At 42.5% G+C, this 19,102-nt stretch overlaps 1 protein-coding gene across 6 annotated transcripts in view; it reads right to left on the bottom strand.

The window, feature by feature from the left end:
- ARHGAP21 (Rho GTPase activating protein 21) overlaps positions 1-18,183 on the bottom strand; it is a 136,274-nt gene extending 118,091 nt beyond the window's left edge. For 3 of the 6 annotated variants that reach the window (XM_077896772.1, XM_077896775.1, XM_077896777.1), the window contains exons 1-2: positions 17,633-17,781; positions 16,183-16,665 (exon numbers count right to left, since the gene is read on the bottom strand). In XM_077896772.1, the coding sequence (XP_077752898.1) occupies positions 16,183-16,260 (78 nt within the window). In that variant the 5' untranslated portion in view covers positions 16,261-16,665; positions 17,633-17,781. Of the gene's footprint in view, positions 1-15,909; positions 16,002-16,182; positions 17,020-17,632; positions 17,782-18,046 lie in introns of those variants that run through there. The other 3 variants (XM_077896778.1, XM_077896773.1, XM_077896774.1) reach the window with 3 other exon arrangements.
- Between the last annotated feature and the right edge of the window lie 919 nt (positions 18,184-19,102).

Raw genomic sequence — 19,102 nt, 5'->3', positions numbered from 1 at the left:
GGCTTCTTTTTTTTCCTCAGCATTTTGAGATTCATTCATGGTGCTAACCGTATCAACAGTTTGTTCTTTTTTTTTTTTAATTTTTATTTATTTATGATAGTCACACACACAGAGAGAGAGAGAGGCAGAGGGAAAGCAGGCTCCATGCACCAGGAGCCTGACGTGGGACTCGATCCTGGGTCTCCAGGATCGTGCCCTGGGCCAAAGGCAGGCGCTAAACCACTGCACCACCCAGGGATCCCAACAGTTTGTTCTTTTTAAATATCTGAGTAGTATACTATTACATGGATATACCACAGTTGTCTGTTGATGGATTTGGGACTGTTTCAAATTTGGAAATACTATGAATAAAGCTGTTATGAACATTCATGTATGAGTCCTTTTGTGGACACTGTTTTCAGTTCCCTTGAGTAAGTACCTAGGAGTAGTCCACGTGATAAATGTATGCTTCACTTAATGAAAATCGTCAAAATATTTTTCTAAGTGGTTATGTAATTCTGCATGCCTCTCAGCAATGTTTGAGTTCAATTATCCTACATACCCAATAACCCTTAATATTTTTATTCTTCTTAAATTTAGCTATTCTAGTGGAGTACAGTGGTAGTTCTTTGCGGTTTTAATTTGCATTCTCCCCCCCCATCATGATGCTATTGAACATCTTTTCATGTGCTGATACACAATTCATGTACCTTCTTTTAGGCAGTTCTGCTTTTTCCCATTTTAAAAATTGGGTTGTCTGGAAGCAGGTCCTTGATCAAATACACATAATACAAATATTTTCTCCCCATCAGTGGCTTTACTTTTCATTTTCTTAATGGTGTTTTACAAAGAGCACAAGTTTTCATTTTGATGAAACACAATTTATCGTGTTGTTTTCTTTTCTGGTTGGTGCTTTTGTGTCCTTTCACAGAACTCTTTGTCTACCCCCAAAGTCACACATATTTTGTTCTTGACTAGAAGTTTTATTGTCTAGCTTTTACATGTATGTCAGTGATCTATTTGGCGTTAACTTTTTTCCATGATGTAAGGTAAAGATAAAGGTTCATTTTGTCTATATGGATATCTACGTGTTCCAGCACCACTCAAATCATCTCACTGAATACTAATAATCATGTATGCATGGGTCTCCCAATTCTCCACTGCCTTTCATTGTTATATATATCTATCACTAAAGCAATTCTATACTAACGATTTTTGTAACTTTAAGTATTATAAAATAACAATATAAATAATATAAAACTAATTCTTTTTTTCAAAGTTGTTTGGTTACTCTGCGTCCTTTGCATTTCCAAATAAATTTTAGAATTAACTTGTTTATTTCTAATAAAAAATTTGTTAAACCTTGCTGGAATTTTACGTGGCAGTGAACTGGATTTATACAGCAATTTGTGGCTAAGTCACATCTTAATAATACTGAGTCTTCCAATCCAGAAACATGGTATTATATCTGTTTATTTAGGTTGTCTTTAAGATATTAAAATAATAAGGCTATTATTTTTGTTTCATTTCTCAGTTGTTTCATATATAGAAATACACTGATTTTTGTACAGTAGCTTTGTATTCCTGTATCTTATGACCTTGCAAAATCTACTTACTAGGTCTAGAAAGTGTTTTTGGTAGATCCCTTACAATGTTCTCTGTGCACAATCACATCTGCAAATAAAAAGTTTTACTTCTTCATTCTCTTTTTCCTTCCTTCCTTTTATTTCCTTTTCATGATTTATTACATTAAGTAGGGACTCCACAATATTGTCAAACAGAAGTACTGAGAGCAGGGCAGCCCAGTGGCTCAGCGGTTTAGCGCCACCTTCAGTCCAGGGCATGATCCTGGAGACCCGGGATCGAGTCCCATGTCAGGCTCCCTGCATGGAGCTTGCTTCTCCCTCTGCCTGTGTCTCTGCCTCTGTGTGTGTGTGTGTGTGTGTGTGTGTGTGTGTCTCAGGAATAAATAAATAAAATCTTTAAAAAAAAAAAAAAAAAAGAAGTACTGAGAGCAGACATCCTTACTCTGTTCCTGATATTAGTAGTAAAGTATTCAACATTTCTCCAAGTATGATACCTGCAGGTTTCTGTTATCAAATGGGGTAAATTTCTTTATATTCCCAGTTTTCTGAGAGATTTTATCATGAATGAGTGTTAAATTTTGTCAAATGCTTTTTCTGCATCTACTGAGAGATGATCATATGAATTTTCTCCTTTATTGTTTCTTGTTAAGCTATTAAATATGTTAATTATTAATACGTTAAAATGACAATCTTTCATTTCTGCGATAACTCCAACTTAATCATGACATTATTATCCTAGATTTAACTTGCTAACATATTGTTAAGAATTTTTCTATCTACAACCATGAAGGTTAGTGGTTTGAATTCCTTTCCTTATAATGGTCTTGTCTAATAATTACCAGGCCTATACTGGCCTCATAAACAGGAGATGGGAAATATTCCCTCCACCTCATTTTTTGAGTTTGAATAGAATTGGACTCATTTCTTCCTTAAACATTCTAACATATAGAATATGTTAATGCAGCCATCAGGATCTGGAGTCTTCTTTGTGGGTAGGTTTTTAACTACAAATCAATTTCTTCAACAGATTTAGGACTAGTCAGATTTTTTTTTTAATTTCTCCTGGGGTGTTTTGGGAATTTGAATCTCTCAAGGTATAATATTGTGATTTATACTAAGAAATACATATTTGGTCTTCATCTCCATTCCCAGCACAGAGCACCTAAAACCCTTGGAATTTCCAAAGTGGTAAGAGCAACAAAGGTGTCTTTTGTTGTGTTAATGCGGTGACTTTTGGACTGCACCTAAAGATAGGGGCTGGTTGCCAAAAGAACCAAACCTGTGATTAGAGAGTTGGAACTTTCAGGCCCACCCCTCTGACCTTAGGGGAGGAGAGAAGGGCTGGCGTATGAATCACTCACCAATTGCTAATAATTTAATCAATTATGCATATGTAATGCAGCCTCCATAAAAATCCAAAAGGATAGGGTTCAAAAGCTTCCAGGTTGGTGAATACGTGAGGATTTGGGGAGAGTAGTGTGCTTGGAGAGGGCATGGAAGCTCTACACCTTTCCCCGTACCTTGTCCCATGCATCTCTCCCATGTGGCTGTTCCTGGGTTATATTCTTTTGTAATAAATCAGTGATCTAGTCAGTGTTTCTCTGAGTTCTTTGAGTCACTCTACCAAAGTAATCGAACCCAAGAAGGGGGATGTTGGAACCTCAGATCTACAGCCATCTATAGCTGGTGGGTCAGACAACAAACCTGGACTCGAAATGAGTGGCTAGGATGAGGGGGCAGTCCTACAGGAATGAGCTTTTAATCTGTGGGACCTGATGCTATGATGTGGTCTCCAGGCAGACAGTGTCAGAATTGAGTTATAAGATGCCCAGCTGATGCTGCAGAATGGCTTGGTTTGGGAACCCATTGCCACCATACACAAACAAATCTGAATGGGTACAGAATCCTTACACACAATCTACCCATAATATCTAACTGTCAAATTCATAGACTTAAAGTTGTTCATAATATTCCCTTTTTATCTTTTTACTGTCTGCAGGCTCTGAATGATGTCCCCTCTCTTATTCCTGATCTCGACATTTAATGTTTTTCCTCTTAATCACACAAACTGATTTCTAAAGTTTGAAATCCTTTCCAGAGACTGACATAAAGTCGCTTTCTGGTCTGCTGTCAATTCAAAGCCAACTAGAAAAGACAAACTATCAAATTTATGCTAAACATTTCACCATAGTTTGGCAAAATCAAGCAGTATTCACTTTCTAAGCCATGTGTTTTTGGTATCCTTATGCATCCTGAATATATATGAATATTTCAGAGCCTTAAATATCTCTCTACCTTTTTCCTAGAGATCCCACTTGATCCAAACACAATTTTCAGTACTGGTTCAAAGTAGATACAAGATTATGATCAAATAAAAAGACAGCCAAGAGCAGTGACAGATGCTAAGGATTAAATAGGGAAAAATGATTCTTCTTCCAAAGTCCTCACCTAAACTGAAGACAATTTGCATTAGCTCTTGTCTAGAGCGGATGCAGTTCTAGTAACCATAAACTATGATTATGATATGAAGTTCTGTCAATATCTTCAACTAGGGATTCTAGTTTGGGTCACATCACCCCAGGAAAGACTCCAGTGGTACCCAGTCTCTCCCACTAAGTCTACATTGTAATTGTGTGATTTTTAATCAACTGTACATTTTGGTAAGGCATCACTGGTGCTTTAGGCAGCCAAAACTAGTGAGAGTCAGAAATGAAGGCAGCTTAAAAACAAAACAAAGCAAAACAGAACAATGTATCAATTGAAAAATGTGCAAAGGATCTAAACAAACATTTCAACAAAGACATACATACAAACGACCAATAGTTATATAAAACGGTGCTGAACCTCGCTAATCATCAGAGAAATGCAAACCAAAACCACAGTGAGATAGCACCTCATCCTGTTAGAATGACTATTGCTAAACAACAAAAACCCAAAGTATTAGGGAAAATGTGGAAAAAAGGGAACCCTGGCACACTATCGGAAGGAATGTAAATTGGTACAGCCAATTTATATGGAGGATCCTTGAAAAATTAAAAATAGAACTATCATATGATCCAGCAATCCCATTTCTAGGTACTTATCCAAAAGAAATGAAATCAGGATCTCAAAGATAATATTTTTCAGTGTTAAAAAAGAAAGAAATCTTGCCATTTGTGACAACATGAATGAACCTGGAAGATATGCTAAGTGAAATAAGCCAGTCATGGAAAAGTAGATAAATACTATATGATCTCATTTATATGTGGAATCTGAAATAGACTCACAGAAGAAGAGACTATATCACAAGGGGCCAGGGAAAGTAGGGAAAATGGGGAGGTGATTGTCAAAGGGTACAAAGTTTTAGTTATGCAAGATTTTGGAGACTACTATAGAGCAAAGTGCTTAGAGCTAACAGTACTGTATTGTATATTTAAAATTTGCCAACAGGGTAGATCTTATGTTAAGAGTTCTTAATGCAGACACACACATACACACACACACAAATGCAAAAATAGCAGTAACAATAATACTTAAGGAGGTCACGAATATGTTTATGGCCTTAATGGAGGGAACAGTTTCATGCTGTATATTTATCCCCAAACTCACTGAGTTGTACACATTAAATATGTAAGCTTTTTTTTTTATTTTGTTTATTTATTCATGACAGACGCACAGAGAGAGAGAGAGAGAGAGAGAGAGGCAGAGACACAGGCAGAGGGAAAAGCAGGCTCCATGCAGGGAGCCCCATGTGGGACTAGATCCCAGGTCTCCAGGATCATGCCCTGGGCTGAAGGCGGGGCTAAACTGCTGGGCCACCAGGGCTGCCCAGGTAAGCTTTTTACATATCAATCATACCTCAATAAAGGCATTTTAAAAAGCCAAGGTATGTCAAATATCCAGAACTCTAACATATTTGGGTATCTAACAACTATTCTAACAGGAGGACCTTTGAAGAAGCAACCCTGGACCTCTGTTTGAACAGCTTTATATCAAAGTCAACTAGAGAATCTGGGATTTCCTATTAACTCTCAGAAGCACTGTTTTTACCTAGGAAAAGAAAGCAAAAGAGAAATCCATTCACCACTGTCATTTATTCTTCTTCTATTGATATACTCATACCCACTTTTTAGTGTCTCTTGGCAAAACAGACACATGGGGTATAAACTAAACATCACATCCTAGAAGACAAGAAATACTTTGCATGTATGCCATCACATTCAAGGACGTCAGTTTTCTCCAAGGCTCCTCTTACTCCTTTGAATTCAAATCATTCTCTTTGGAGATGCCTATCAACCTTGGTTATGCCTTCTTCATTTGTTTACCGTCTCACTCTGTCAGAGCCTCCTTATCTTTACTCCTTCTCCAACATCACTTTCAATGACTTCAAGAAATCCTGCCTCTTCTTCAGAATTGGCAACTGGAGTCTGTCATTAGCTTGCATTGTATTTGCACTGTGCTATCCAATGCACCTCACATTCCATGAGATTGAAAGACAAGACTGATTCAACAGACAGACAGAATGGCTGCTAGTGTTAAATGACTGGAAGGGTATGTGGAAAGAAATATTCTGTTAATGATTAGCTTATTATTATTTATGTTAGAATACCTACTGAAACCCTTTATGATGTATACTTAAGCAAAGAGCACCATATATATATATACACACACACATATATATATGAATGATAAATATGAAAGAGCACATAGAGAAAGAGAATGAGGATATATATGTTTTATTGCATTGTAACTTTTACTACCCTTGATAGAGTTAATATGAACAAATGACTGACTATAAGATGCACAAAAGAAATTATTCTGTTACTTGCTTAAAGAAAAATACCTTTCTGTAAATGACACAAAACAAATTACTTTTGTAATACAGCTAAAACGTATCAATAGCTTCAATATGACCAGAATCAGAGTTCTATAACTTTAAAAAATATTAACTTTTGGTTAAAGTATAACGTGCACACAAAAATGTACAACACATATCATGGTTGAATTTTAAAGTGCTCTTTTGACATAAAGTTTATTTTATCTGAAAAGAATATTACTTTGGTATACTAATGACATGTAGAAATGCATGTGACTGAAAATATAAGAAAATAATTACAATTTTAATCTTGAAATTTTCACTTGTTCAGTCATTTAAATTTTCTCTCCATATTTTTGCCTGTTTTCTTTCTTTTCTTTTTTTTTTTTTTTTTTTTTTTTTTTGCCTGTTTTCTTTACATTGTTTTCAATCTGGGCAGAAAAATTCCAAAATCAGGATACCATAAGAATTCAGACTTTGGAAGGAGCTATGAATGTCATTTAGTCTTATTTTTCTCAAACTTGGAAGGTCACCAGGGGATCTTTTTAAAAGTTAAGGCTTTTCAGTCTCACTTCCAGGGATTCTAACATTAGCTTAATGGTGGGAATAAGAATCCGTGGTTTTATAAGTTGCCCAAGTGATTCTAATGATCACCCAGATTTCCCTGACTTAAATTCCTACCAAAGCAGGAATTCTGTCTATTATTCCCCAAGTGAAGGTCATCCTATCTACAAAGAATACATTCAATTTCAGTTACCTTCTTTAAAAAAAGTTTTTTTTTTCTGAATACAGAGCTGAATAAATTGGCTCATCTATCCACAGATCCTACCCCTGTCCTTCCTAGCCATTCAAAATAAATCTTACCTCTTTTCCAAATTACAGTACTTGAAAATACAGTATTTTTTAAAAAGTACACTGCTTTGTAAGTTTCCTTTCCCCATTTACAAAATTGGTGAAGTACATGTATGTGTGTCTAAGTATGTATGTGTCTACCTACATAGACATACGTGCACAGAAGGAGGGCTGATACCCACACAGTTCAAAATCTGTATATAACTTTTGACTCCCCAGAACTTACTGCTGACTGGAAGTCTTACGGATGACAAAAACAGTCAATTAATACACTTATTTTATATAATACACTATTTACTGTAGTCTTACAATAGAGTAAACTAAAGAAACTATTATTAACAAAATCATATGGAAAAATATATTTACAGTACTGTTTTGTTTTTGTCAAAAAATATCTGCATATAAGCAGACCCACACAGTTCAAACCTGTGTTGTTCAAGGATCAATTGTATATATCTTCCCTATGGGCAGAGAAGGGTATCTATAATACACTATTAAATGAAAAAAAAAAGGTAAATTGAAAACATTTCCTAAAAGCATTATAATTGGGATCCCTGCGTGGCTCAGTGGTTTAGCGCCTGCCTTTGGCCCAGGGCGCGATCCTGGAGACCCGGGATCGAGTCCCGCGTCGGACTTCCTGCATGGAGCCTGCTTCTCCCTCCTCCTGTGTCTCTGCCTCTCTCTCTCTCTCTCTCTCTCTCTCTGTGTCTATATAAATAACAAAATAAATAAATCTTAAAAAAAAATTTAATAAGTAAATAAAAATAAAAGCATTGTAATTAATATCTGATTTAAGCTGGATGCCCAAAGCATTTCCTTACCCACTTCACATTCACTAGGTAGATAATACGTTTCCAGAAGCCAGTATGTAGAACCCAGAGAAGAAAATAGGACTCACTGACCAACCTAACACAAGTTCTTTTAAATACAGAATCTTTACTTACTATCAAACTTCTGGGGATTAAAGATGTCTGGATATCTTGAGGTTAAAAAAGAAAAAAAAATGATGCCCATTAATCCCCAAGATCACAGTAGCGAAGACATATCCAGAAGAAATGTAATCATAAACCCAGCTTTCTAACTACTGATATTTAAGGATACTCTCCACGTTGTAAGAAAAAAGAAAATCAAGATGTTCTTAAGAATATAAGTTCTGCCAAGATATACTAAAGATTAATGCACTGAACAAGAGTCTAAGTCAAAAGACTATGTCCTCATTTGGGTGTAAGAAGGAAGCAGTAGTTATGGGATCAGGAGCAAGCACTGCATATGTAGCACTACTCATGACTGTGCCAGATGTGGATCGTGACAAGGAGAAAAGGCAGTAAGAAACAAATTCTGAATCAAAACCACGCCCAGTATCAAATAGAAAACTTAAGAGCAGCCAATGTAACTAAGGAAAAGAAAATACACTCTTTAACTTGCCATTTTTTAATAATAATAGTTTTCTCTGGTCTGCCCAAAAACTTTCCCCAAAATAGATGGACATTCAGAAATATCAAATATGGGTTCTAAATCTATTCTCTTATTCACAAATCTACACAGTGGGATTCCTTGCATATTCATGGAGAACTAGACAAAAGAGGACTTAGAAAAAAACAATTAGTTTCTTAAACCACAGTACAGTGTATCTGCTTGTCCCTCAGATTATTTTAGAAGTACAAAAGGCCATCTTCCAGATTTTATTGTGAAATAAAATATTTGCACAATCTTCAATTTATTTAAGAATATGACAGCTTCGACTAAAAAACTATTTTGGTGGAAGCAATCCAAAATGAAGTTTTTACATGAAGACATCTTCCTACTCTAAACCAATAGAACATATAAAATGCTCATTAGATTTAACATACTTAATTCTTTATGGTCAATTAAAAGTAGATAAATATAGGACAATCTTTAAGTCTAATAACCTTTTGGTTTGCTAATCTAATCACATCAACCAGAAAGAAAAACAAGTGCCTCCCATATGGTCTTTCTGTAACAGAAAGTAGCTGCATTCAGTAATGGCATCTGTGCGTCTTTACCCACACTAGCATTGCTCACGCTGAAATCACCATATTGTTAAGTATAATAAGATGACAGGTCCCTTCACAAAGCAGAGAACAAAAGAAATGGAATATCACTTTTGTACTAGAATAATTTGACCTGGTAAAAACTGAAGAAATGAAAAAGGATCAGAGATTCTGTAACCAAAGAATAAGGACTTCACAAAATGTTTATCTCGGAAGAAAACAAATGCTAAGAAACACAGACAATGTATTGAGAAATTTTCTGTAGCTGGGGGTACTCATTTGCTGATGGCCTGCATCTAGTGATAGGTCCCACCCAATTCATTCATATCTGGAATTCTGCTGTAATGTCACTTCATACCTGCTGCTGCTACTGCTGCTGATCTGAATTCTGGAAGGCTTTACCTTTAATCGCAACCCGCAGCATAAAGCTTTTGACATGCAATGGTATTCTGACATACAGACTCAGGTATACAAAGGAACACATGTTTAAAGTTAAATAATAGTGTTATATTACATGGCACTACAATGAGCCTAGAATGAGTCCTAGGCCTCCCCTGAAAAACAAAAACAAAAAAAACACGTTTTTAAAAAAATATTCAAGTACTGTTTTGAGTAAGTGTGTATCCTTCTCAAAAAGTATGTATTATTTTAAACAGTATAGGTTTTCAAGAAGTCAGAGTTCCACAAGACTAGTGACATACTGCCTATTTTTAAAAATCTGTAAGTGGTGTCTGTTGATCATAGTTTTGGAATTAAGCAAAAAAGAGAAAATACAAAAATAATGTAATCCCCAAATTCTCATCATCTAGAATGAACAACGGCTAACATTTTGTCATAACCAACGTCATGATCGTTTTTAACTTGTGATGAAATGTTTATGATATTGAAAAATGTTTAATAAAGAACGTTAATAGACTAGCCGTTCGTTTTAAGACAAAATATTTTACCAATACAGACACATTATCTTTTTATAGTTTCCCCACCAGCCCATGTCCCCATCCACTGGTGTGTTAATTACCATTATCTCACCTCTTAGTGCAAATTATTTCATACACGTGTGTACACACTGTGTGGGTTACTGTTACTTGGTTACAGGCTTCCCAAAGGGAGGAAAGATGCAAAGAAAAAAAGGTACCAAAGATGTGAACAGTAGTCCTAATGAAAATGGAGGTCCAGAAAACAAAATACTCATACCCTACACACTTCTGTATAATCTAAATTAAGTATTCACATGTTCTGTATCCTTACACAAACTCAATAACGTTTTAGAATTTTTCTTAGTCTTGACTCACTCATTCATTCACTCATTGGAAAAAAATATTTGTGGGCCAGCAATGGGCTAGGCGTTCTTCTTGGCACAGAAAGTACCATGTGAACAAAACGAACCACACTTAATACTAGCATTCAAGATACATGATCTGCCCCAATAAATAAGCAAAATCAGATGGATAAGCATATCAGATGCACAGTAAAGGCAAGCAAGGTGTGTCATGGGAGCAGGGGGAAGGTGTTCGATAAACCCAATGGTCAGCAAAGGCCTCACTCAGGTGACCTCAAGGCAAGACCTGAAAGAGACAAGGAAGCGAGCCCTGCACACACCTGAGTGGGGAGAGTGCTCCCAGTGGAGGATACAGCTAGTGGTGGGAAGGCTCTGGGGAATGCCACGCCCAGGAGTGTGCTCAAGAGTCCAGAATGACCAGTACAGAGGGAAGGCAGTGAGAGCAGCAGAAGGTGAGGTCCAGGAGGTGGGAGGGCAGATTGTGTGGGGCTCTGCAGGGCCTATAAAGACTTCAGCTTTTAACCCTGAGGGAAATGAGAAGCCATCAGAGGAATGTGAGCAAAGGAGTGACACGCTCTGATCTACAGAAGGTTCGCTCTGGTTACCGTGTGGAGAACAGACTCCAAGAGGGCAAGCACGTGAGGCTGACAGTCACCCAGATTTGTATAGTGTGCATGAGAGAGATCAAAGATCACTCCAAGAAGCCTGACCTGAAAGGCCAGAGTGCTGGTGCTTGAGAGGAGGGAACTGGGAAGGTGGGCAGGAGGAGTGGATGCAGAGAATCTGGAATCTGGTTTTTGATATGCCTCTTTACTCTCCAAGTGGAGACTCAGTGGTCAGGTGGATGTAGGAATCTGACTTTAAGGGATATAGAGACCAGACAGGGGTGGACACACACATACACACACACAACTATACAGGTATATATTTGAATTATCAGTATATACTTGATGTTTAAAGTCAGGAAAGTGAGCACAAGGTCACCTGGGTGGCTCAGTGGTTGAGCATCTGTCTTTGGCTCAGGGCATGATCCCAGGGTCCTGAGATGAAGTCCTGCATTAGACTCCCTGAAGGGAACCTGCCTCTCCCTCTGCCTGTGTCTCTGCCTGTCTCCGTGTGTCTCTCATGAATAAATAAATAAAATCTAAAAAAAAAAAAAAAAAAAAAAAAAAGGAAAGTCAACACAGAAAAAAGAAAGAGGGTCAAACTCAACCCTGATGTATATGAAGATTCAGCAGGCCAGAAAGTTGAGGAAATTACCAGGCTGAGAAGTGAGGAGGAGGGACCAATAAGGTAGGTGGATAATCAAGACAGTACAGTGTACCCGAATCTAGGTGAACACTGAAGAAAAATTAAAGCCCTTCCTACATATTCCTTCACTAATTCAACAGTATTTACTGAGTACCTACTATGAGCCAGACACAGTCCAAGCAAACAGGGTGCCTGTTGCTATGGGAGTTGCAGTCCAGGGGGGAATACGGATAAAGCAATTCGCAGGCACTATTCCTAATAAAGCAAAGGGTGTCTGGGAATAATGCACTGGGGGGTAACTACTCCAGTCCTAGACGGTCAGGAAAGGCTTTCCTAAGTTAGTGATGGTGAAGGAGAGACCAGATTGATGAAAAAGCAGGCAGGAGGGAGGTGGAGGAGGAGAAGCTGGAAGGGTGGAAGGAAACAGTATTTGAAAGGACCCAAAGTGGAGAGAAGCATGGAACAAACAGTGTCCCCAGTGGAACAAAGTGTAGGAGAAGATTATTTACTGTCCTTTCAGCCTTCTCAAGAGTTTGAACTTTATTCCACAAGCGATGGGAAACCAGAAAATTGTTCTCCCAGGGGGAATGTAACAACTGACCTTGGATTGAAGGAGGAGCACTGTGAGTATGGCAGGTCCAGGGTGCCTGCGGAGGACCAGGCTCAAGGCTGGGAACCGGGCTCAAGGCTGGGAAGGTAGTCAGGGAGCCTGGGCTGTGGCTGACCCAAACTCAGGTAGTGGCTGCAGGATCTGGAATGCATACTTGGTAGGACTTTGGATAGGAAGAATGAGGAGAGAGAAGGGTCAAGGATGATAACCCGGTTTTTGACTGGGACAGATAAGGAGATAGCTGGTGTTATTCACTAAAAGAAGGAACTCCGCCAGAGGGGAAGGTCGCTGGTAGGAGTAAAATTTGTTAAGTTTGATGCCTGTGGGTGATCCAAAAAAAAAAAAAAAAAAACCAGTTTAGCAAATAGGTCTGGAGAGCAACTATAACACGTGGGATTGAGCTGTAAATTTAGAATCACCAGCAAGCAGATTAAAGCCATGGGAGGGTGAAAAGTGAGACCCTTGGAAGTGAGAAAGAGTAGAGGAATGGCAAGAGCCTGGCTCTAGGTAAAGCCAACATGAAGGGGGGCAGAGAGGAAGAAGAACCCCAGGGAGAGAAAGGGGGAAGGGAGAGAGAAAGAAAGAGAGAGTGCCCAAGATAGCGCCTGAGAAGGAACAAGGGACAAAAGCCAAGTGCACAGTATTCCAGAAAGAGGAGCAAAAGGATGAATTCTCATAGTTCAGACACAGAAAAATGCCTTACTGTATTATCTACACTATTCCAAAATCAACCAATGATTCTCTTTCATCAGCTATAATACATTTTAGTCCTGGGATAATCTCAGTCTAGATGAAGAAGCCAAACATCAAATGAAATAAATTAATAAATAATACTAATTAGCATCAGTAAATATGTTTATTTTAACAACCGATTGTGGAAGGGCTGAAAATTCTATCCCTGGGGAATACTATGGCCTACAGATAAAAAAAAATGAAATAAGTATTAGAATCAGGAAAAATAATGTGGTCTAAAAAGCTGAGGAATGAGTTGGTTAAAAAAAAAAAAAAAAAAAAAAAGGAGGCAAGCTGAACCTTAAAGGATGAGCTCTATAGTGTATGAAAGGGGTGATGATTATCACCAAGGATTCAGTCTAAATTAAGCGATTCTGTGAGCAACGCCACTTCAAGGCTAAATGTCGGAAGACTTCACAGACCAGACTGTACACACGCACACAACACACCAGCTCAGAGAGTAAAATGATGTTTTCAGACACACAAAGTATGTAACTCTGCATGAATAGAATTGTGCCATCCTTACTGTACAATCCCAAGATATATTCTACTGAATTGTCACAATTCATTATTTGAAGAGGATTGTTTGGCATTTGTTTGGTTTTTAACCTTCCAATATATGCTTGGGGAGTGGTGCTTACATTTATTCATGTACCAACACAATTAGATTCTAATACATATGATGAACAAGTAGTTCCACATTATTTACAACGGTGGAATTAACTAGATAAGCCATGAATCAGAGATTCCTATTAATTTACTACATTAATTTCTTCTGTCCTACACAGTTAAGTTTTAGGCTGATAAACAATATTAGTATTAAGATATGTATGCTTGTGTCTTTGGTAGGTAGAAACACATAAATGTGTGTATTCCAACACATTTAGGAACATGGCTATCGGTTTCTAAAAGCTTTTAAAGAATGACAGTACTACTCTAGAATGTAATACTTCTAATAAAATTAAACACAAAAATTAAGTGCAGTGTTTCAAGACTTAAATATGTATCAATCCAAAGAATTCCAGCGGCAACTCTCTTTTTATTACTAATAAATATTCACAAGATTTAAAGTGCATCCAAAGTATCAGTGAGAGGTAAATGCACAACAATGAAACAGGCAATAATTACTCCTTAAGCTGAGATATTAAAATGTTGTCTGACAGCATATAGCCCCTTTATTTCTATTCCCACATAGAATTAGGGTAACTATCTACCTATTCTTTAAAAAGCCAAACAATATGATAGCTTAATATCAAACTCAAGTTCTGTGTATAATCTTTAAATTAGCAAAATACAGGCAACAGAATGATTTCTTGGTTCCCAAACTACAAGTAATATGGTTATGCCAGCAGAAACATCCAAATGAAAACAAATGTCACAGCTCTTAAAAAAAATACATAACTGTCAGTGTTAATATAAGCCAAGTGTGCAACTGGAAACACTGCCTTCTAGCCAAGGACAAGATGTATCTAATATAAATTCTTGGTTTGGGGACATCCCTTAAATGACACCCCTCTCCCCCCCAAAAATCAAATAACATTAGCTTTTGCAAATATAATGCAAATAACATGCTAATTAAAGTATTCACAAGACAATGACGAATAAGGCTTTGGGACCACAGTACATATCATTATGTAACTACAATACACATTAAGCAATCGCCAAGTTGTACGTAGGCCTTCCAAAAGGAGTTATTATGGTTTACCGTGATCAGAGGATTGTGGTGTTATACTTAATCACGTTTTTACCTGCAAGCAGGTGTTTACAGGTGTCAAAAAGTAAAGCACGAATTCTAACTGTAACCCCCTTCTACGGAGTTGTATAGTTATGGGACACTGTACCCACCTTCCTGTATTTTCTACATAAACTTTCTAACCCAATATGAAGTAAGCTACATGAAGCAAGTTTCTCTGCCTGCTTTAAAAACAATTGAACTTGACTCATTTTTATTAAAATACCAAAACTCACACACACAGAAGTAGGCCTTGTTTCAATGGCCATGAACTTAAAATTTAACACTGACAAGGCACAAAAGAAACAATGAGAGTAAAGGCTCTTTGGAGGATGTTACTATAACCTAGTCAATCTGTCAATAAAAACATAGACGGCTCAAAAGTAAAGTTCAAAGTATAACAATAGTCAGTACATTTAGTTAGCAAATTACAGAAACCACCAAGAACTATGTAAACACAATATAGCCCTTATAGAATTAAGTAGAATATAAAAAGAAGATAAATGTATAGAAGGAGAAGAAAGAATATGAGAGGCAACAGGGCATATGGGTGTCATAAATTAACGGCTTTTCTGATTTCTGTCCTGCCTACTTAAAAATTTTCAGAAAGCCTGGCCTGTAATCTTCCGAGCCTTCCCAAAGATGATGGCCTAAAGCCAATGCAAGCCACCTGACACCCAAGGGCCGCTCACAGAACTTCCCAGCACTTCCCAGGGTGAAAAGAAGGACATAAATAAAGGAACAGGTAAAGGCAGGAAAGGATTTTTCAGCGAGCTGGAATCACAACTTCTACAAATCTGTTTTTCCAGGCTGTGCTCAAACTGTCCAGGAGAGAAAAGACTTGTTTTTCTACCCAGAGCAGAGAGTCACAGCAACAGCAAGCCCGAATACCCATCAAAGCCCAAGTGAGCCGAGTCCCCGTTGCAGCAGGCATACCAGCTGCCCCCTCTCCACCTCTGAGAGCGGATCCTGGATACAGACCCACAGAATGCACAAAGGCATCCCCGGCACCGCCCAACTCTAAAACTACTGGTGGACGGAACTGACAGAAGACAGAGACACTTGTAGCATTTCCAGTCACCTGAAATGGGAGGATTCCCGGCTCTGAGGTGATGGGGCAAGATGGGGCATTTCTAAGTGAGGAAACCCTTCTTGCGGAATCACTGGCAGTCCCTGGAAGCAAAAGCGGGCAAGGCTGCACTGCCCTGGAGTCAAGCTGGGGAACTCCCACAAACCAGCCCAAAGGCCCCAAGGCCTCTCCTCAAGCCCCTGGCAGCTGACCTCCCCGCCAACCCCAACGCCAGCAGGACACCTTGCAGATGGCAGCAGCCCAAGATGCTGCCTCTGCGCTTACCTCACAGGTGGGGGACCCGCAGGCCTTGAGCTTGTCACCATCTCCCTCCGGCAGACCAGTCCGGCGTGTGGCCATCATTTCATTTCAAATTATAAAGAAGGGACCAACCCTTCGGGGTCCACATTGGGGGGCGGGATGCCACCACACACCGAAAAGGGAAGAAATGCCACACACCAGGCTCCGAGGAGGTGCAGGGCTGGAGAACCGAGGAATGCGCCCGGGAACGAAACGTTTTTATGAAAGCTCCTGCAAAACGCCCTGATGATCTCTTCGGACTTCAACTGACTTCACCGTCTTCGTCCATCTCTCGAGAGTTTAAAAAAAAAAAAAAAAACCACACACACACACAAAGACGACGGGTCTTCTCGGCAGCTACGGAGGCCAACTGCAGAAAGCGGTCCCCCTCCTCCGGGCGCTACTCCGCGACCGAGGGCAATCCGAGTGGGTCGCAAGGCTCGAGCTCAGCTCCCGGAGAGACCTCGCCTAGAACAGGGAAGAGTTAAAGGGCGTGAACTTTCTCCAGACGCTGACCTTAGCCTTGCCACCAGTCTACAGTCTACACCAAGTTCGCGTTTCCAGCACTCGGAAAGATCATCCGGTCCATGCTGGTGAACCTCACGCACGAAAGGGGAAATAATCCTCCCTTAGAAAGCAGAAAGAAAAGAGGAAAAACCCAGAAATCAGGGGGAGAGAAAATGAGAAGCATCCTAAGTGCACGGTGTGTGCGCCAAACACGCCTGGGTGGCGTGCAGCCTTCAGGGGGAAAAAAAAAATCCCTTTTCGAGTGCATTTTAATGAATGTATTTTCTGGGCAAAAGAGAGCGTGTACAGATAGGCTCTGGGGCATCACCCAGACACGTACACTTAACGGGAAGTTTTCTCCCCCACGAGATTAAAATGGAATGATACTTTCCAAAAGCTCGGATCGCTCCCCTACACCCCCCGCCCCACCACCACCACCAAAATAAAAACAAAAAGCCAGCCTCGGAGGCGGGCAGCGCCGGCCGGGCCGGCGGCGGGCGGACGGGGTGAGCCCTGCGCCCCGAGGCCGCCCCCGAGGAGGCGGCTGTTTGGCTTGGCCCGCGGCGGCGCTGGGCGGGGAGGTGTGCGCGGCCGCGGGCGGGACCCGGGCGCAGCTCCCTCTCCGGGGCATTATTCTGGAGCGACAGAAATGAAGCCGCAGCCCGGGCAACTTTACTTGCTGCTCCCCGAACTACCATTCGGCACTCTCTTTCCCTTGCCCTGGGGCCACCTCGGGAAGGGAAAAGATTAAAAAAAAAAAAAAAAAAAAAAAAAAAAAAAAAAAAACCACCACCCACCCACCACTATTTCCTCCGCCCCTTCCAGAGGCGGGTCGGTGATCTCGATCTCCCGGGAAGGGCGGCCCAAATATGCACTTCTCTAAAGGTGTCGGGAGACCCGGGGGAAACCCCCAAACCGAGGGGCTTACCCTTCGCAGCCCGCCCGGCCCGGCTCCCGAGGCGCGGCGGCGAGCAGAGCGGGGACGCGGGCGGGCGCCGGGCCCGGCCGGGACGCGCTAGGCCGCAGGCTCGGTTAATATTCATGAGCGGACGGGAGGCGCCCCTCCTCCACGGCCGGCCGGCCGGACCTCGGCGCCCGCCGCCGGCCTTTGTGCCCTTCCCTCCTTCCCCCGGCCCTCCCTCGCTCCGCACACGCGGGCGCGGCCCCTCCGCCCCCGCCCCCGCCGGGCGTCCGCCGCGGGCTCCCTCCGGCCCCGCGCCAGCGCCGGGCGGGGTGGCCTGGGGTGGCGGGAAGGGAGGGAGCCCGCGGCGCGCCGGGCTCTCCACCCGCCCGCGGGCGCTGCGCCCTCTCGGCCGGGGCGGAAAGCAAAGCAGACACGCACCGGAGGAAGCGGGGCGAGTGGATCCGCTCGGGGCTGGCGGGCCCCCGGCGGCGCGCCCCGCACGCCCGGCGCGAGGACGATCCGCCGCTGCCCGCCGCCGCGCTCCGAGGCCGCCGCCCCCGGCCGGCCGCTCCCAGGCACCGCCGCGACCCGCCCCGGCCGGGCCCGGGCTCTCGGCCGCCGCGGGAGGGCGTGGGGCGGGGCGGCGGCCGCCGGACTCTCCCCTCGCCTCGCCGGGCCGGGCCGGGGCCGCGCTCGGGCGCCCGCGATCGCCAAGTGACAGAAGCGCCTCGCTCCGCCGCCGCGCCGAGCTGTTTCCCGGGGGCGGATTTCTCGCTTCTTCCTCCCTGGATCCACCTCCTCCCACTCCACCTCCTTCCCCTCCCCTCCCCAGGGGAGGCTCTGGGGCTGAATATTTTCTGTCTTGAATAATACGGTCCCGGGAACCGACGCTGCAGCAGGGGGATTAGCCGGGGCCGGGGCCGGGGCGGGGGCGGGGGCGGGGGGGCTCGCCAGCCCCCTCCCAGCGCGGCTCCGACCCGCCGGCCTTCGCTTCCTCCCACCCAGACCCCCGCCCCCCAAAGCCTCCCCGGCCTCCTCCGGGCTGCCGAGCGCGGAGCGGGACCGGCCGGGAGCCGAGCTTTCTGCGGGGGAAGACGACGAGGTGCTGGGTGTCAGGGGCGGACAGGGGAGCAGCTCTGCGGCTGGACTCGCCAGCCGGAGGGGTCACGGGGTCCCGGCCTGCGGGAACCTATCTTGCCGAATTTCTCGCCCCCTTCTTTGGCTGCGGGAGGGGAAAGGAGCGGCGCTGCGAGGTGCGACTTGCAGATAATAAGGGAGTGTCCTTTCACGCCCAACCGCAAAATAGGTTCCCGAGTGCGGGGGAGGGGGTCGCAGCGAGGCGTTGTTCATTCACTTATTTCCCCATATAAATCTGCAGACGGCTGGATGAGGTCGGCGCGGCCCGCGGGACCGGGGGAAGGCGGCGGGCGCTCCGCTCCGCTCCACGGGTCACCGCGGCTCCGGGCCCCGAGCTCCGCCGCGGCCCCTCCCCAC

The sequence above is a fragment of the Canis aureus genome, chromosome 5 (genome assembly GCF_053574225.1).
Source record: "Canis aureus isolate CA01 chromosome 5, VMU_Caureus_v.1.0, whole genome shotgun sequence".
NCBI lineage: Eukaryota > Metazoa > Chordata > Mammalia > Carnivora > Canidae > Canis > Canis aureus.
The sequence above is the reverse complement of the archived record's forward strand: the minus strand, read 5'-3'. Positions and strand labels throughout refer to the sequence as shown.